General features: G+C 31.8%; 1 protein-coding gene across 4 annotated transcripts in view; it reads right to left on the bottom strand.

Moving 5' to 3' along the window:
* LOC127701559 (extracellular matrix-binding protein ebh-like) overlaps window positions 1-17,221 on the bottom strand; it is a 64,316-nt gene that overhangs the window by 29,142 nt on the left and 17,953 nt on the right. For 2 of the 4 annotated variants that reach the window (XM_052205502.1, XM_052205510.1), the window contains exons 2-8: window positions 11,573-11,676; window positions 10,074-10,118; window positions 8,351-8,494; window positions 7,770-7,787; window positions 5,018-5,110; window positions 4,094-4,228; window positions 74-134 (exon numbers count right to left, since the gene is read on the bottom strand). In XM_052205502.1, the coding sequence (XP_052061462.1) occupies window positions 74-134; window positions 4,094-4,228; window positions 5,018-5,110; window positions 7,770-7,787; window positions 8,351-8,494; window positions 10,074-10,118; window positions 11,573-11,676 (600 nt within the window). The remainder of the gene's footprint in view (window positions 1-73; window positions 135-4,093; window positions 4,229-5,017; window positions 5,111-7,769; window positions 7,788-8,350; window positions 8,495-10,073; window positions 10,119-11,572; window positions 11,677-17,221) is intronic. The other 2 variants (XM_052205520.1, XM_052205529.1) reach the window with 1 other exon arrangement.

The raw sequence follows: 17,221 nt of genomic DNA, 5'->3' as shown, positions 1-17,221 counted from the left end.
TAGATACTTACGCTGAGCACCCATTACACCAGCACGTATCCCTCCACTTCCTATGTTTATATGAGATACTTACGCTGAGCACCCATTATACCGGCACGTATCCCCCCACTTCCTATGTCTATAATTATTACTTTCTGAAAAATAATATTTCAACAATTAATTCATGTGTAATTCCTGGGGTAAATCTACTTTAATGTAATAAAATGACATATTTAAAGAATCTATATATCTGTCCAAAGCATCTCATTTAAAGCCATTAAGTCATAAAATACAAGGTTTTCATAAAATTACCTGTCTTTATACTTAAAAATAGTCATTTAACCTCCATTATATTTCAAATCAATTTTTAAGTTTCCATTGCTACATTTTAAAGCAATATAAAATGCTTCAATGAGCGCAGCCTGATACAACCACAGAGGTCGAACCCTGAACAGTTGGGGCAAGTTTGGACACAATATTCAAGCTTGATACTGTCTGAATTTGGATTGTGATCAAACTTTTTGACATAATACAGGTTTCTGACACAAAATAAATGTGGTCAAAGATCTTAAAAATTTGAAATGGGACATTTAATTTACCTAGAATGGTCTGATATCTAAAATTTAACAACATGGTAAACAAGAGGCTCTCAAGAGCCTGAATCGCTCACCTGTATTTCAGAGAAGATTTTCAAATGTTAGCAAACTTGATGAACAAATTGTGTAAAATTGTCTTTAAAGGGCAATAACTCCTTAAGGGGTCAATTGACAATTATGGTCATTTTAACTTTTTTGTAGATCTTACTTTGCTGAACATTATTGCTGCTTACAGTTTATATATATCTATAATAATATTCAAAATAATAACAAAAAACTGCAAAATTTTGTTAAAACTACCAATTCGGTGGCAGCAACCCAACAATGGGTTGTTAGATTCGTCCGAAAATTTCAGAGCTGATAGATCTTGACCAATTGAACAATTTTACCCCATGTCAGATTTGCTCTAAAGCTTTAGTTTTTGAGATATAAGCCAAAAACTGCATTTGACCCTTATGTTCTAATTTTAGCCATGGTGGCCATGTTTGTCAATGGATACAAACTTCGGATAAAATTTATAAACAAGATACCCTAAGGAACATTTAGTTAAAGTTTGAAGGTAATTGGCCCAGTAATTTCAGAGGAGAAGATTTTTAAATGTTAGCATACTTGATGAACAAATTGTGTAAAATTGTCTTTAAAGGGCAATAACTCCTTAAGGGGTCAATAGACAATTATGGTCATATTAACTTTTTTGTAGATATTACTTTGCTGAACATTATTGCTGCTTACAGTTTATATATATCTATAATAATATTCAAAATAATAACAAAAAACTGCAAAATTTTGTTAAAACTACCAATTCGGTGGCAGCAACCCAACAATGGGTTGTTCGATTCGTCTGAAAATTTCAGAGCTGAAAGATCTTGACCAATTGAACAATTTTACCCCATGTCAGATTTGCTCTAAAAGCTTTAGTTTTTGAGATATAAGCCAAAAACTGCATTTGACCCCTATTTTCTATTTTTAGCCATGGCAGCCATGTTTGTGGAAGGATCAAAACTTCGGATACAATTTATAAACTAGATACCCTAAGGAACATTTATTTAAAGTTTGAAGGTATTTGGCCCAGTAGTTTCAGAGGAGAAGATTTTTGAAATAGTTTACAACGACAGACGACAGACGACGACGACGAGGGACGATAACGGACACCAAGTGATGGCATAAGCTAGTGATGGTGAGCTGAAAACCCAAAAATTAAATTTTAGTTGAAATCAAACAAAGTAAGTTTGTAAGGGAGGTAACTCTAATGAAAAAAAAACCCAAACAAAAGAATAACCAATTCTGATTATAAAATTTTATTACCACTGAACCCTTTGATATACACTATAATAATATTATATGTATTTAAATCACAGTATTTGATGTTTCTAGAAACAGCTGAAACAGCTAAAAAATATTTCATACTAGAACTAGCAAACAAATAGCAATAAATTGCTTCGCCAAGCGCAGCTGGATACGACGACTGCAGAGGTCCAAACCCTGAACAATTGGGGCAAAAATGGACACAATATTCGTGCTTGATACAGGTTTGAATTTGGATTGAAATTAAATGTTTGACACATAATAGGTTTCTGACACAGAATAACTGTAGTCAAAGAACTTAGAATTGGTTATATGACTTGAATTTATATTCAATTTTTTGCTTTTGAACAATCACTATGCTGTTTTATTAGTAACTTCTAAAAATAAATTGACAGCTAATCACCTCAAGACAATACAAAATTTCTTTATACATAATTTTAAAGCAGTGTAAGGGAGGTAATCCAAATTTAACATTGTACTTAAAAGTGATTGTCCATTAACAAGGAAACCCTTGTTTTTCCCCCTTTTTTGCCCCTAATTCCTAAACTGTTTGAGCCATTACCCCCCAAAGCCAATCCTTACCATCCCTTTGTGGTATGGAAACTTGTTGTACAATTTCAGAGAGATCCATACACTGTTCCACAAGTTATTGTCTGAAAACTAGAAAAACGCTTATTTGGGCCCCTTTTTTGGCCCCTAATTCCTGAACTGTTAGGACCATAACCCCCAAAATCAATCCCAACCTTCCTTTTGTGGTTATGAACCTTGTGTTTAAATTTCATAGATTTCTATTTACTAGTACTAAAGTTATTGTTCGGAAACCAAGTGTTCAGGACGACGACGATGATGACGACGTGATACCAATATACCACTACAAAAATTTTTTGCGATCGTATAAAAAGTACTGCTTGACATCTAGTGTTTGATACATTTTAAAGAGATCAAAGTACTGCCTGACATATAGTGTTTGATAATTTTTAAAGAGATCAAAGCACTGCTTGACATGCAGATAATTTTTTAAGTGATCAGATGACTACACGATACGTGCTCTGTGTTGATTTTTTATCAATGTCACAATCGGGTAAACTTCGGCTACTAACTCAAAATTAATTACCTTGCGATCAACAATCACTGAATGAAATATTATTTGTCGATAATACATTATAGATTCGTAATAAATATAATAAAAAAAACGTGTATACAGGACTTAGTTTAGTATATATGCATGCATTAGTTCAATAATTTAGATAACATTAAAATTACAAGACACTCGTTTCACATGACTTTAATAGTAGAATTCTAAAACAATGTCTTTCATCTCAATATTCATTTTAACATGGGTGGTCAGTATCTGTACAATGAACAATAGCCAAATATAATGCCTAACCATGTTAAATGATCATTGAGCATGACATGAGAGAATTATTCCAATTGTAAAAGGAAAATTCAAAACTTCTGTACTTCAAAGTGGACCTTTAAGACAAGTTTGAAAAACAGCCATTTTGATTTGATTAAGAAAAAACAATCTAGAAAAAAACCATTTTACTAATAAAAGAGTACAAAGACATGCAGTCTTACTTTAAAAATGATTGAATTTGATTTCCTAGCAAGGACACCAACAGAAATATCCAATTAGATCTCAATATACAACTGGCATTGCAATTTTAATTGTGATGTCATGCACCTGCATTCCATATTTTATTGAATGGATGGATGGATGGATGGCTGTTTTATTGTCCAGTGGCAAAATAAATGCATATTCAGGACGACGACATGATAATTTGATATGGATATAAACCCTGCTTTGCACTAGACCAACACGATGAGCCGAATGTTTAACATTCTAGTTCACAAGGTAACAGCCCACAAAAAGACATGTCACCTTACCCAGACATATTATGATGACTCGAGCCTACCAGTCTTTGCTCCTTCTCTTAAATATTGCATGCTTAGTGGAGAAGCAGCAAATATCAGTTTTCAAGTCTTTGATTTGACCCAGCTGGTGTTGGAACCCACAACCTCCCACCACATTTTATTGGAATTAGAACATGGCTTTCTTTACAAAAAGAAAGAAGAGGGTCATATTAGAATTAAAGTGTTTAATTCAAAAGAAGGTAAAAAATAGCATCATTTTGAAATAGGATATGAAAGTTTGTAATGAATTCAAAAATCCTAAAAATGAATGAACCACAGTATATCAAGAGTTACTTCACCTTCTCTGGATGTGGTGGAGAAGACATAACTGGTCTAACATAAGTGACATTATTAACAGTCTGAGATTCAAGTGCTAACTTCCACTGTCCATATTCTTTTTCTGTAGGACATCGTACCATCAGGAAACGCCCTCTCTACAAAATATGTTCATACTTATTACTTTTTATAAAAAAGAAAGGTTTTAGTATCAAATATATAATCATTAGCTTTTAAAAATGCATGAATATCCTTTTGCAGTAACGGTTCCCAATATATCTTAGTGTTCTAGTAAATTCCAGGTAAATTCTTATTGGTGTAGTAAGACTTCAAGATTATTTCCAGGTTTATACTAGGATAATCATGTTATGACTAAGGCATTTTTTACTTCCTTAAAAATGCATTATTTTACATCAATAATTACCACTTTTGTATGAGTTCTTCAACATGCAGTGTGGCAATCTCCCTACAAGAGACATCAGATTTAATGTCTCCATTACAACTGGTTGCATATATATAAACATCCCACTACATTAAATAGCTCTCTCAGTATTGTATTTACTGCTTTACCATATTTCTATATTCCAGTCTAACATTTGAATGGATTTGATTAGTCCAGAGGCAAATAGTACATAGATCTTAGGATGGGAAAGCTGGTGGGACATGAATATGAACCTTGTTTTGTTCGAGACATACACGCTGAGCCAGATTTTTAACATCTCAGTTCACATAGTAAAGTCTGGAGGAAGATATGTCATCCTTCACTGACTTTGAGCTGACTCTTCTTTGCTTTTTCATCTCAATGCCATGTGATTATGGGAAAATACTGATTTTCAAGTCTTTGGTTTGACTTGACCTGGTCAACCATTGGGGTTGATTCCAACAATATATTTAAACTTACTGTCACAGTTTTCATGATCTCCATACTTTGTACCCTAATAACTTACCCCATCATCTACACCTAAAACTCTGTTTCCAAGATCTTCTATCTTCCCTCCCATCAGCTGTACACTATCACTGGGTTTGTCTCTATTGCTTGTCTAAAAACAAATTAAAACATCTATTATACATAAATAAAAAATTGTAAAAAAAAAAATAATGAAAACATTGCAAACCAACATATACATGTACTTCCTTTTCAATCCTTTCCTGACAAAACAATAACTGATTCTAATAAATGATTCTAATAAATGTCTAGAGCAAAATGCACCTCAATTTAAATCTGCAAAAGAAACATTTTTACATTTGTTCCTAATATGAACTACTGAAAATACAAATTTGATTCCTCAGGTCATCATCAAGTTTTAACCAAAAACTAATTTGCACCTTAAAAAATTTAAACTTTTGTTGCCTGTTCAATCATCATAATTCCTATCGTTTTTTTAATTTATTTATCTAATTATAAGCAAATTATTACTTAAGGAAGCTGTTTAGGATGTTATTAGTATTTCTTTTTTTTAATCAAAACAACAAATCACCATAAAATTACTACAAGAAACAAAAACTGGCTAAAAAAAAAAAAAAAAATCTAAAATACAATACCTACAACATACATGAATCAAAATAATATAAAATGAACATAACAACAAAAACATAATGAAAGCACAGCCAATGGACAACAACAAATTTACAAGGTAACTAGCTAGTGAAAAATACACTCCTGTACAATCAATCTCAACAGAAAGACTTCATCCAAAAACTTTTAAATATTTCTAAACTTTATGACTCAGACTGCGGCTTCAAAATAACGTAGAAATAAGGCAATGATTGGTTTACATAGTCAAATTATAAGCTATTTATATATTTTTACTTCCATATAATTTTAATTGACTTATATGTATGTTGTTGAAAGAGGAAATATAAAATGTTATTAGCGATTGTTTTTGTCCTACCAAAAATATTGCCTTAAATGAACATCCCAACATGATAGGTAAAAACTGCAAGAGCTTCTGGTAATAATTAAATGTTATAGCTAGAACCATGCTTTTCAAAATTGGTGAATTAAAAATCCTTTAAATGAAAACAATTTACAAGAAAACAACAATAGACCCAATAAATGGAGAATGTGTCCATGGGACACAGATGATGCCTACGCTTGCGTATAACGTTTTTAAGGGGCATAACTCAAGAACGGTAAAATTGACGGCACTCAATTTCAAACTTGAACTCTGTTTTGTGGTAATAAGCATTGTGTATAGGTTTCATAACATTTGGTTGAGGCAAACTCAAGTTAGAGAACGGAAACTAAATTTTGGATGTAGGTACGGATGGGCAAGGGTAACACTTGATGCCCCCTCCGCCACAGCCGGGACATTAAAAATGCAGCAAACTGATTTCCATTTTACATCTGGTAATTTCTTTGTATATTGTAGAGGAATGTTTTCTAACATACATTAATTCAATTTCTTTCCTCTCCAATCATTTATACTATTAATGCTTAAGAAAATCCAAAAGTAAATTGTGAAAACAGTCACTTTTAAAAACATAATTGAAGATACCAGTCTTTTAAGTTAATTTAAATTAGAATTGTTCCCCTTTGACAGTTCCATACAAATATCTTTGATCTTATTTTTTACAATTTTACATGTTGTCTAGAATAAAATTTCATTTGAAGATACCCACTATTTTTTTAAAGGAAACTCTTAACATGTGCAGTTTCATCTTTAGGCTTCAATGATCTACTTGACCTTATATTTTCCAGGTAAAATTAAACATGGAATTATGACATACCTTAAACTAAAAATTTTTATTTACTATTGTTTCATTTCATCTATAGGTATCAAAGTGCTTTGCAAGATCATGCAGCAGAAATAAGAACAAGCTTACAACATGACACTGATACAACATAGAACAGCCTTATCCATATAAACATCTACTTTGATGGGAAGTTATCATTTCATAGGAAATGGCTGCCCTTTTAAAGTAAGTGCATAAATGCTTATGCAACTTACTACCAAATATCACTGAATTACATAAGTATTTCTGACAATTCTAACCACATCAAAAAGATTTCAAAGATATTTGAAATCATTACTGTGTTTTGAAGAGAAAAGTTTGCTGTTTATCTGAGGAACTTCATGGATCTGGATAGTAATTGGTGTGTTTAAAAATTAAAGATATGAATTTCTGGTGCTGTATGCTAAAAGGAAAATTTACATTTTTATTTCAAGTATCTGTGATTTATATAAAAAGTGTCCTCATAATCAAAACAATTAGTGCATCTGATGGACTCATGCTGTGATTTATTTGCAATTCAGGGGGTTAACTACTGCAGGCCAGATTGTGCAAAATAAGTATGGAATGATTATTCGATAGCAATAATAAAAATAAATTTTCAATTCATTCATCATTAACAACATACTGCCCATAAAGCATAAACATTGGTACATTAATGCAATACAATTATACAGAATGCATAACTCATCACATACTAGATATAAAGTACAGTGAGACCTGTCTAAGCTAACCCCTGCATCAACCAAAAACCTGTCTAAACTGAACTCTTGTATCGAGACATACAGTGAATTTCATCTAGCGATTTAATCAATCTATCCCAAATTTTCAGTCTTGAAATAGTTCAGTAAAGACAAGCTTTACTTTTAAATATATATATAACATTTTTAACAGGTTCAAATATAAACAACTATAGTAACAAATAAAGGTACAAAAATAAAATAGTTTACATCCAAGCAATAATACCTGATCCTCTAAAAGGCCCTGAGAAAAAAATCAAACATATCTTTAAAATAATTTCCAAATTCAGCAACCTTAAAAAAATCTTTTACAATTACTTATATATGCATACTTAATTTTACTTTCATATTTCTTAGTTCTGTTCGGGTTAAAACAATAAACAGTCAGCTGACTCTCTTTGTCTCAGACTCAGTTGACTCAAAATTCTGCACGAGTTGAAATATTTCTAACTAAGTTGAAACACGGTACTTTATATTGATTTATTTTGTTTGAGTTCATTTTGATATCTACCTACTGCATGCTCACTAAAATAAAATCAGATTATTAGTAGTATCAACTTGATTGTCCTTATTATTGTCCTATGAGATGTGAAAAAAGTTTTAAAATATTTATAATCCTGAGACCAAACTTTGTAAAGACACAATTGTTTACAGCTTGTTACTATAAAGATATCCTGACCAACTGATCCTATGATTCAATGGCAAGACACCCTCTGTCTGACACAATGTCAGAAAAGAAATTGTTTATGTCAATGAATGACTGACAACAAATAATAGATAAATGATTAAATTAATGCAAAAATAAACCTCATAATAATGCAACCATCCATCTTTAGCTCTGAAAAATCTTCTTTTCCATGTTTTTAAAAGTGTGGCTTTTTTCTTGTTCATTGGCAACTTTTCCATCAACCCTTCCATATTGACAAACTGGTGTGATATATCTTCTGTAGACTATAATGATATACTTCAGATAAGTTTATTGATTTCAATATTTTCATAGCAGACAGAATAGATAAAAAATACTACTTTTGACAAAAAACCTATAAGTGGTCCTCAGTTGTTTTTGTATAATTGTTAATTTCATATATCATTGTAAAATTCTTTAAAAAAATTTCTGACCACTAGTTAATAAATGATAGATCAATGTCATGTGACATGTCAAACACAGTCACTATATTTTTGTCTAACATAATCCATATACAAATTTGCTGACCTGTCATGCATATTTATTGAGAAACAATGTTTAATAAAAAAAAGTTGACCTGACCGCTGAAGCATGAAAATAAGGTAAGACCATATGTCAGAAAGACATACTCTATACAAGAAATTCACACAAAAAATATTTTTGACCTGGCATAATAAGTTATATGTCTAAGGAACCAATATGATCCACTCTGACAAATGCTAAACAAGAATGTGTCCTTAGTACACGTTTGCCCCACTCGCACTATCATTTTCTATGTTCAGTGGACCGTGAAATTGGGGTCAAAACTCTAATTTGGCATTAAAATTAGAAAGATCATATCATAGGGAACATGTGTACTAAGTTACAAGTTGATTGCACTTCAACTTCATCAAAAACTACCTTGACCACAAACTTTAACCTGAAGTGGGACAGACGGACGAACGGACGGACGGATGAACGGACGCACAGACTGAAAAACATAATGCCCCTCTACTATCGTAGGTGGGGCATAAAAATGAGCAATTTCATTGAGGAAGTTTATCATTAATGTGAAATGCTCCTTATCCAAAATGTTTATCTGATCACCAAGGTTACCATAAACAGCTACCTCTATGTAGTAAATGTATGATATTTTATGCCTACAGTTTCTCTATAAAGTATTTCAACAAGTTACCTGCTAGTAACTAGATACTTTACACAAATTCGTCCATATCATAGGCCTCCATTGTGGTATATTAGTGATATTTTAACACAAACTTCTAGTATTAGATACACCTTGAGGGCGTTAGCCCGAATGAGTGTAACAAATCACACCAAGATATTATTGTCAATGCAGAATGATAGTTTTCAATAATTTCTTTCAGCGGTTTGATCATATGTTATTGAAAAGCATGATAAATGCAGGGTATCCAATTTCATTTAAACGACATCTTGGTGTAAATTTGTTTATACATGTACATGCATGTGTATAACAAAAACTGGTTTTTAAAACATCTTTATCCCCACAACCTAGGTTTTATCAAAATAGGCTTGGTCTTTAGAGTGTCATTTAGGTGTAAGTAGTAGCTTTTTCACATATAATTCTTTTAAGATAAAGCGTCATTGTCTTATACACATATCTTACCTTTTTTTCTTTTTTTTTTTGGGGGGGGGGGGGGGGGGGGGGGGGGGGCTTCTCAAGGTAACCTCTATGGTGCATCTGAAATAACTTTGTATCATGTAATCCATTTACTTTGAAAAACAAATATGGTTGGGGCTCCTGTCTTGACAAATTTCCATGCAAAACTTATTAACATGCCTAAAACAAATTGAAAAGGTTAGTTTCAACCTGCAAAATCTACTTACATCTTTCTCTAGTTTCACTGTGTACAATACATTCAGAAGCTTTGTCTGTAAAGTAAACCAAAACATAATAACCTTACAATGTCTTCCTAATTGTTGCTTACTGACATCAGTATCATATAGTTATTTCATTAACAGCTCTATTTAAGACTCATCCTCAATAAGCATTTAATTTGCCACTGTTAAACAGCCATCCATCCATCCATTTCAGACTAAGGCAATACCTATTCTTAATACACAAGGAGGGTAATCATACGGTCTTAATAGAATGAAGTAAACAATACATCACTATAAATGTAAGCTGAAAAGACCAATCTCAAGTTATTTTTCATGAATGAGTTACACCCATTGACCACCAGAGGTCAATTGTGTAATGATGTCATTGAACAACAGGTTCTTATTATGACATAATAACAAGCATTGTGCCATAAGAAATGTAAGGGAAACCTCACAATTTGAAAGTACTCTATAATATAAAATCAGGAGACATTGGATGTTGGATGTGAACTGATTGATATTTTAGTCTTAGATACATGATTTTTTTCATTAGTTGTTATTGGCTTTGAACTAGCTGTCAGTAACTGCGAGTACTCTTAGATCTGTACTTAGTGTCTTTTCGTTTTTGGGATGTACAATTAACCGTCCACGTCCACTCTGTATTTTTATTAGATGTATTTCTATTTGTATCTATCTGATGAGTTAAGCTTTTTTCAATTGATTTTTATAGTTTGTTCTTATGTTGTACTGTTACACCACTGTCCCAGGTTAGGGGGAAGATTGAGCGCTCACAAACATGTTTAACCCTGCCACATTCTTTATGTGCCTATACCAAGTCAGGAGCCTGTAGTTCAGTGGTTGTCGTTGGTTCATGTCTGTCATATCTGTTTTTCGTAAATTGGTTTATTATAAATTAGGCCGTTAGTTTTCTCAATTGAATTGTATCATATTTTTCATGTCAGGGCCTTTTATAGCAGACCATACGGTATGGGTTTTTCTCATTGTTGAAGGCGGTATAGTTGCCTATAATTGCTTACATTAACTTCATTTGAACCTTGGTGGATAGTTGTCTCATTGGCAATCATACCACATCTCCTTATTTTTACAATGATTGCCAATGAGACAACTATCCAACAGAGTAGACTATTTTCCTGCATTTGAACCATGTATTGACAAATTTTGTAAACTACATAAGATAAGTAAGGAAAGTTTTACAAGTATTTTCTTCTTTGAAAACATTTCTAAGATAGGTGAAAACCAGATATGACAAACAAAACATATATATTTGCCCATTATTTTTTCAGACAAGTTTCCATGAAAATTATAATTGTAGGATTAATATCAATAAAGATATTTTTAGATGAAAAAAAAAAGATTACAAATATGCAATAAGACAGAAGATATAGATGATGCTTTCTCTCCCTCAACATAACAGTACATTTTTAGATCATTGCAAGGTATAATTAAGAGTATAAATCTTAACATATATGACATATTTTCCTTACAGGATCCCAGTTGATTAAGTTAATTCTGTGTGGAGCTATCTCATCATCATCTATAGGTACACCATGTGCTTCTTCAGGACTAAGATCGAGGTCATCTATAACATCTGTAACAAAATAAAAGAAAAACAAATTGGTACCATAAATTGCTCCCTAAACTGCACTGATAAAAATTAAGACTATGGTTTTACTAATTTGCATGTCCAGTTAGTCTTTAAGGTGATAAAATATTTGGAAAACTAGAGCCCAAGATTGATCCAGAAGTGTATTGAGAAAAAGATGTTTGAAGACATTGAAAGATGATGAACAAAATGATAGCAAAATTTGCATTGCCTTTCAACTCTAACTTAATCCCTTAATCTGATGATAAGTCAATGTTAACAAGACCTTCCAAATATAAATTAAATGACTTGTTAACATGTCATACATACAAAATTTGACCTCGTTGATAAGATATAAATATTATTGTAAGTGTGGGGCACTGACACCATGAAATTCACTTTCTGTAACTTTTGTTGTAGCTGAGCTTGATGAGATGAACAATGAATGTTAATCACAGAACCATGAAAATGTGGTTAAAAGCAAGTGAAACCATCAAGATTTGCATGTATACATAATATATAATGAATTAATAAATGTATCAACTATTAGTTTGAATAACTACTTTAATCACTGTGTATCATCGCCACCGGAAATTGGGTACTAACGAAGCGGAGAGAAATGAAAAAAAAAGTAAACAAGGTAAGAATTCATTCAATTAAAAGCATTTCTACTGATTTGACTAGGGTACCGCTTAAGAAATGATTTTCTGATATATAATTCTTTAAATTATTAGGCCGATAAGTACAAAATTAAGACAAGATTTTGTGTTATACTCCAAAACTTGCAACTTAGTACCCGAAAATTTCGAGGTCGATCGTCCTTTGTCGCCCTTTTGGCAAGATATTCAACTTTTTTTTATTATTTTTCCAGACATACTTTTAGATTATTATAGTGTGGCATCATATTTACTGAAATTTGTTGTCAAAAAGATGTTTTTGAAAGAATATAGACCATAACAGATAAAGTCTAGGGTACGGCAACTTGCTCGTGTTGACAAATTTACTGTATGGCAACTTGTTTTCAACTGTATGGCAACTTGCTGTTTTTAAAATATTCATTTGCCGTCTTTTTAAAGAAAAATAAAGTATTAAGTTCAAATATCTAATTATGCATTTGATAAAAATACAATTCGCTTGACAGCATTTAAGATGTATACACAATATAAGACTTGAACACAGTCCTATTACATCTTTTACATACCCGATGTATACTATATGAATACGGCATATACAAAAGCTGGCAAATGTTTCAACTTTCGGAAAAGCATTTCACTGTTTCATTGACCTGTTTTATTCCCCTGACGTTATATGTGTCTGTCACTGGCCAGGAACATGTAATATAGCGGCTGTCGTAGGTTGCTGTCTGACATTTGTTCATGATTAGAATAAAGAACATTAATTTTCTAGAAATGAACAAGTTCGGTAGCTAACACTGTTTGTTTTTAAAAATATTAACCTTATATTAATCATTTTTGGAAAGAATGAAAGAAGAACCCGATACAAGGGATACAAATCTTGCTGTGGCTACGGCATATACTATTTATATAAACTTTCTACTTGAGAATAAAGATGACCTTGTATGAAGTTTTTTTTTGGTTGTCATTTTAATGCTATATACTTATTAATACAATACACAAAAGCTAGCATCTTTGACTTGTAAGTTAAAGAAATATAATCAAATAACATCTAATAAGGTTAGGTTAAAATATTTTTTTAATTCCTGATGATGCATACTCATAAATTATTTTGGAAAAATCCACGAAAACTTAAATGTTGATTTGATAGCGTTCTTTTATTTATTTGCCCTCGTAAACAGTTTTGTTAAAATACCGAAATCGGTAAATTCTTATCGTGAAATAATAAGTCGAGTACACCTTTTTACATTCAGGCGTGCTTTAGTTCACTTTTTTCTTCTTATTAAGAAAAATGATTTTAATTTTAGCATCTATCTAAAGATGAGATTATTTACACACACACACACAAATAAGGCTAACTGTTGAATTTGAAACACTGACTTCACATTTATATTCAACCAAACAGATAGGCTGAGATCCATACATGTATAAGTTCAAAACAGAGAAGGTGTGTTTGAAAACAAATAATCATGTGCTGCTACATGTATATCATTTAAAGCAAATGCAAGTCTTACTTGTATTAATTATATAACTTTTATTGGCACAATATCACATTAAAATTTACTGAGAAATATTATACATAGTAAACATGAAAATGTACTACAATGAGAATTCGGACGAATATACCCCTTTTTTCCTTTAAAATAAAAAGATTGATTGAATTTACTTAAACTAAAAAAAATACAATCTTATTTTCGATAAGAAACAAGAAAAAATAATTCGAAACACAATTCATGATTTATTTCTCCTAATTTTCAATGAAAAAAAGGTATTTTCTTCACTTTTCTTTTAACAAGTTATTAGTTTCAAAAATTATAAAAATAAACAATGTATTTTACCCAGCACATTCTTAAAGTGTCTGTCCGAAGTCACGAGCCTGTAGTTATGTGGTTGTCTTTGGTTCATCTCTATCGTATTTGTTGTTTTTCGTACATTGTTTGGTTATGAGTTATAGGCCGTTAGTTTTCTTGTTGAATCCTTCCACATTTTTCATGTCGGAGCTTTTTATAGCCGACTATAAGGTACGAGTTTTCGTTGTTGAAGGTCGTATGATAGCATATAATTGCTTACATACACTTTATTTGACCATGGTGAATAGTTATCTTATTTGCAATCATACCACATCTCCACTGTTTATATTAAAAAAAAAACATTCTTTCCAGCACCAAGGAAAGATGAATGGTCGTTTTTTTTTATTGAACTTACAAAATTTCACCCTGACAACAAATAACACAACAGTCGTTAGTAGTATAACGATATATGAATGTATTTAGGATAATATGGTTGAAAAAAACCTTTTTGTCTTTAAAAACACAAAGTCGAATAGAGGTAAGCAACGACGACTTCTGAACGAAATTAACGGCATATATTTTATAATATTTAATATGTAGTTTATTTTGTATATTTGGAAGCCGGTAAAGCTTTGATATGGACAAAATATCGTCACTTGATATTATCTAAACAGTGATTAATTTCATCTTTAAATTACAATGTATTTCAAGACGCCGTACAGACAAAAGTTGTTATTTTGCAATTCGCCGTACAACGTTCTGCAATTCGCCGTACAATAAACAAACAATGTTTTGATCAATATTCTTTAAAAAACTTCTTTATGACAGCAAATCTCAGTAAATATGATGTCACATTATCATAATCTAAAAACGTGTCTGGAAAAAAGAATGAAAAACTTGAATATCTTGCCAATGGGACGTCAAAGGACGATCGACCTCAAAATTTTCGGGTACTAAGTGGCAAGTTTAGGAGTTTAACACAAAATCTTGTTATAATTTTGTACTTATCGGCCTAATAATTTAAAGAATTATATATCAGAAAATCATTTCTTAAGCGGTATCCTAGTCAAATCAGTAGAAATGCTTTTAATTGAATGAATTCTTACCTTGTTTACTTTTTTTTTCATTTCTCTCCGCTTCGTTAGTACCCAATTTCCGGTGGCGATGATACACAGTGTTAATACAATAACTATGTAAATGATTTACTGAATCCTTCTGAAAACTTGGCATTGATCACTGAACCATGAAAATAAGGTTAAAACAAGGAATTATTTGAATCTGGAATAATGTTGAATTCTGAAAAATTGATAAGAAATGTTGAAAACTAACCCAACTAACATGGCTAAAGTTAATTTTACTTTCACTGATATTTAAGTATGAACTGGTAAACAACATTGCACAATGATAATCTAATAAAGCTTGACAAGAAAACATTTCTGTCAGACAATTTCAGATTTGGATCTGATTTAATGAAAAGAAAAGGCTGTGACATGCTTTTAATTTATTATTATAAATACAGTCTTTCATTTTCTTTCCAAACAAAAATGTAAATGAAATTAAAGAAACTTTAAGCATAGATGTGTCTTTGACACATTCCTCATTTCCATTCTCAATTTTATTTTTTACAGAGTTTGTCTTTAGTGCCATGTGGAGACAGTAGAGTGCCTCCCCGTCCTTCAGGTTTATGCTCTTATAATATACTAGAATAACTAGATTATGGAGTGTGTGTCCGAGCTAGAACTTCTCTATTTTCATTACTTTAGGAATATTTATCAACAAGAGTGCACACGCTGAAATGTCTCGCCTTCTTTACTAACCATTGATTTTATGTTGATAGTCCTAAATACAAAGCTTTACTACAAGTAACACATAAACTTAACATGATCCAAGAAAATGAGGTCAAGGTCAGATAAACCAAACGAGAAATACATGTACACCTTACAATCATTCAATAAACCAAACATAGTTGACCTATTGCTTATTGTTCCTAAGAAACAGTCTTAAACAAGAAAACTTAACATTGACCAATGAACCATGAAAATGAGGTCAAGGTCAGATGAACCATGCCAAACAGACATGTACACCTTACAATCAATTTAGGCATTAAATATAGTTGACCTATTGCTTATAGTATCTAAGAAACAAACTTAACCATGAAAACTTAACATTAACCAATGAACCATGAAAAGGAGGTCAAGGTCAGATGATACCTGCCAGACAGACATATACACCTTACAATCCTTCCATACAACAAATATAGTTTATCCATTGCTTATAGTTGAAGAAAAACAGACCAAAACACAAAAATCTAACACTGAGAAATGAACCGTGAAAATGAGGTCAAGGTCAAATAAAACCTGTGAGACTGACATGTACATCATAAAATATTTCCATACACCATTTATAGTTGACCTATTGCATATAGTATTAGAAAAAAAGACCAAAACTCAAAAACTTAACTTTGACCACTGAACCATGAAAATGAGGTCAAGGTCAGATGACACCTACCAGTTGGACATGTACACCTTACAATCATTCCATATACTAAATATAGTAGACCTACTGCTTATAGTATCTGATATATGGACTTGACCACGAAAACTTAACCTGGTTCACTGATCCATGAAATGAGGTCGAGGTCAAATGAAAATTGTCTGACGGGCATGAGGACCTTGCAAGGTACTCACATACTAAATATAGTTATCCTATTACTCATAATAAGAAAGAAATTAACATTACAAAAAATGTTGACTTTTTTTTCAAGTAGTCACTGAACCATGAAAATGAGGTCAAGGACAATGGACATATGACAGACGGAAACCTCATAACATAAGGCATCTATATACAAAGTATGAAGCATCCAGGTCTTCTAGCTCCTAAAATATAAAGCTTTTAAGAAGTTAGCTAACGCCGCCACTGGATCACTATCCCTATGTCGAGCTTTCTGCGACAAAAGTCGCAGGCTCGACAAAAAGTAGTATTTCAACATTCAGCCCCATTCTTCTATTTAGTCAGACGTCAGTCGCTACCCTGATATGCCCTATCTTTTATTTTATTTTTCGGGTAATTTATGACGGATAGTGTTTGACGTCTTTTTTTTTTTTTTTTTTAAATAGATACTTGTTT

Source organism: Mytilus californianus, unplaced genomic scaffold (assembly GCF_021869535.1).
Source record: "Mytilus californianus isolate M0D057914Y unplaced genomic scaffold, xbMytCali1.0.p SCAF_1, whole genome shotgun sequence".
NCBI lineage: Eukaryota > Metazoa > Mollusca > Bivalvia > Mytilida > Mytilidae > Mytilus > Mytilus californianus.
This window is presented reverse-complemented; position numbering and strand designations above follow the sequence as displayed.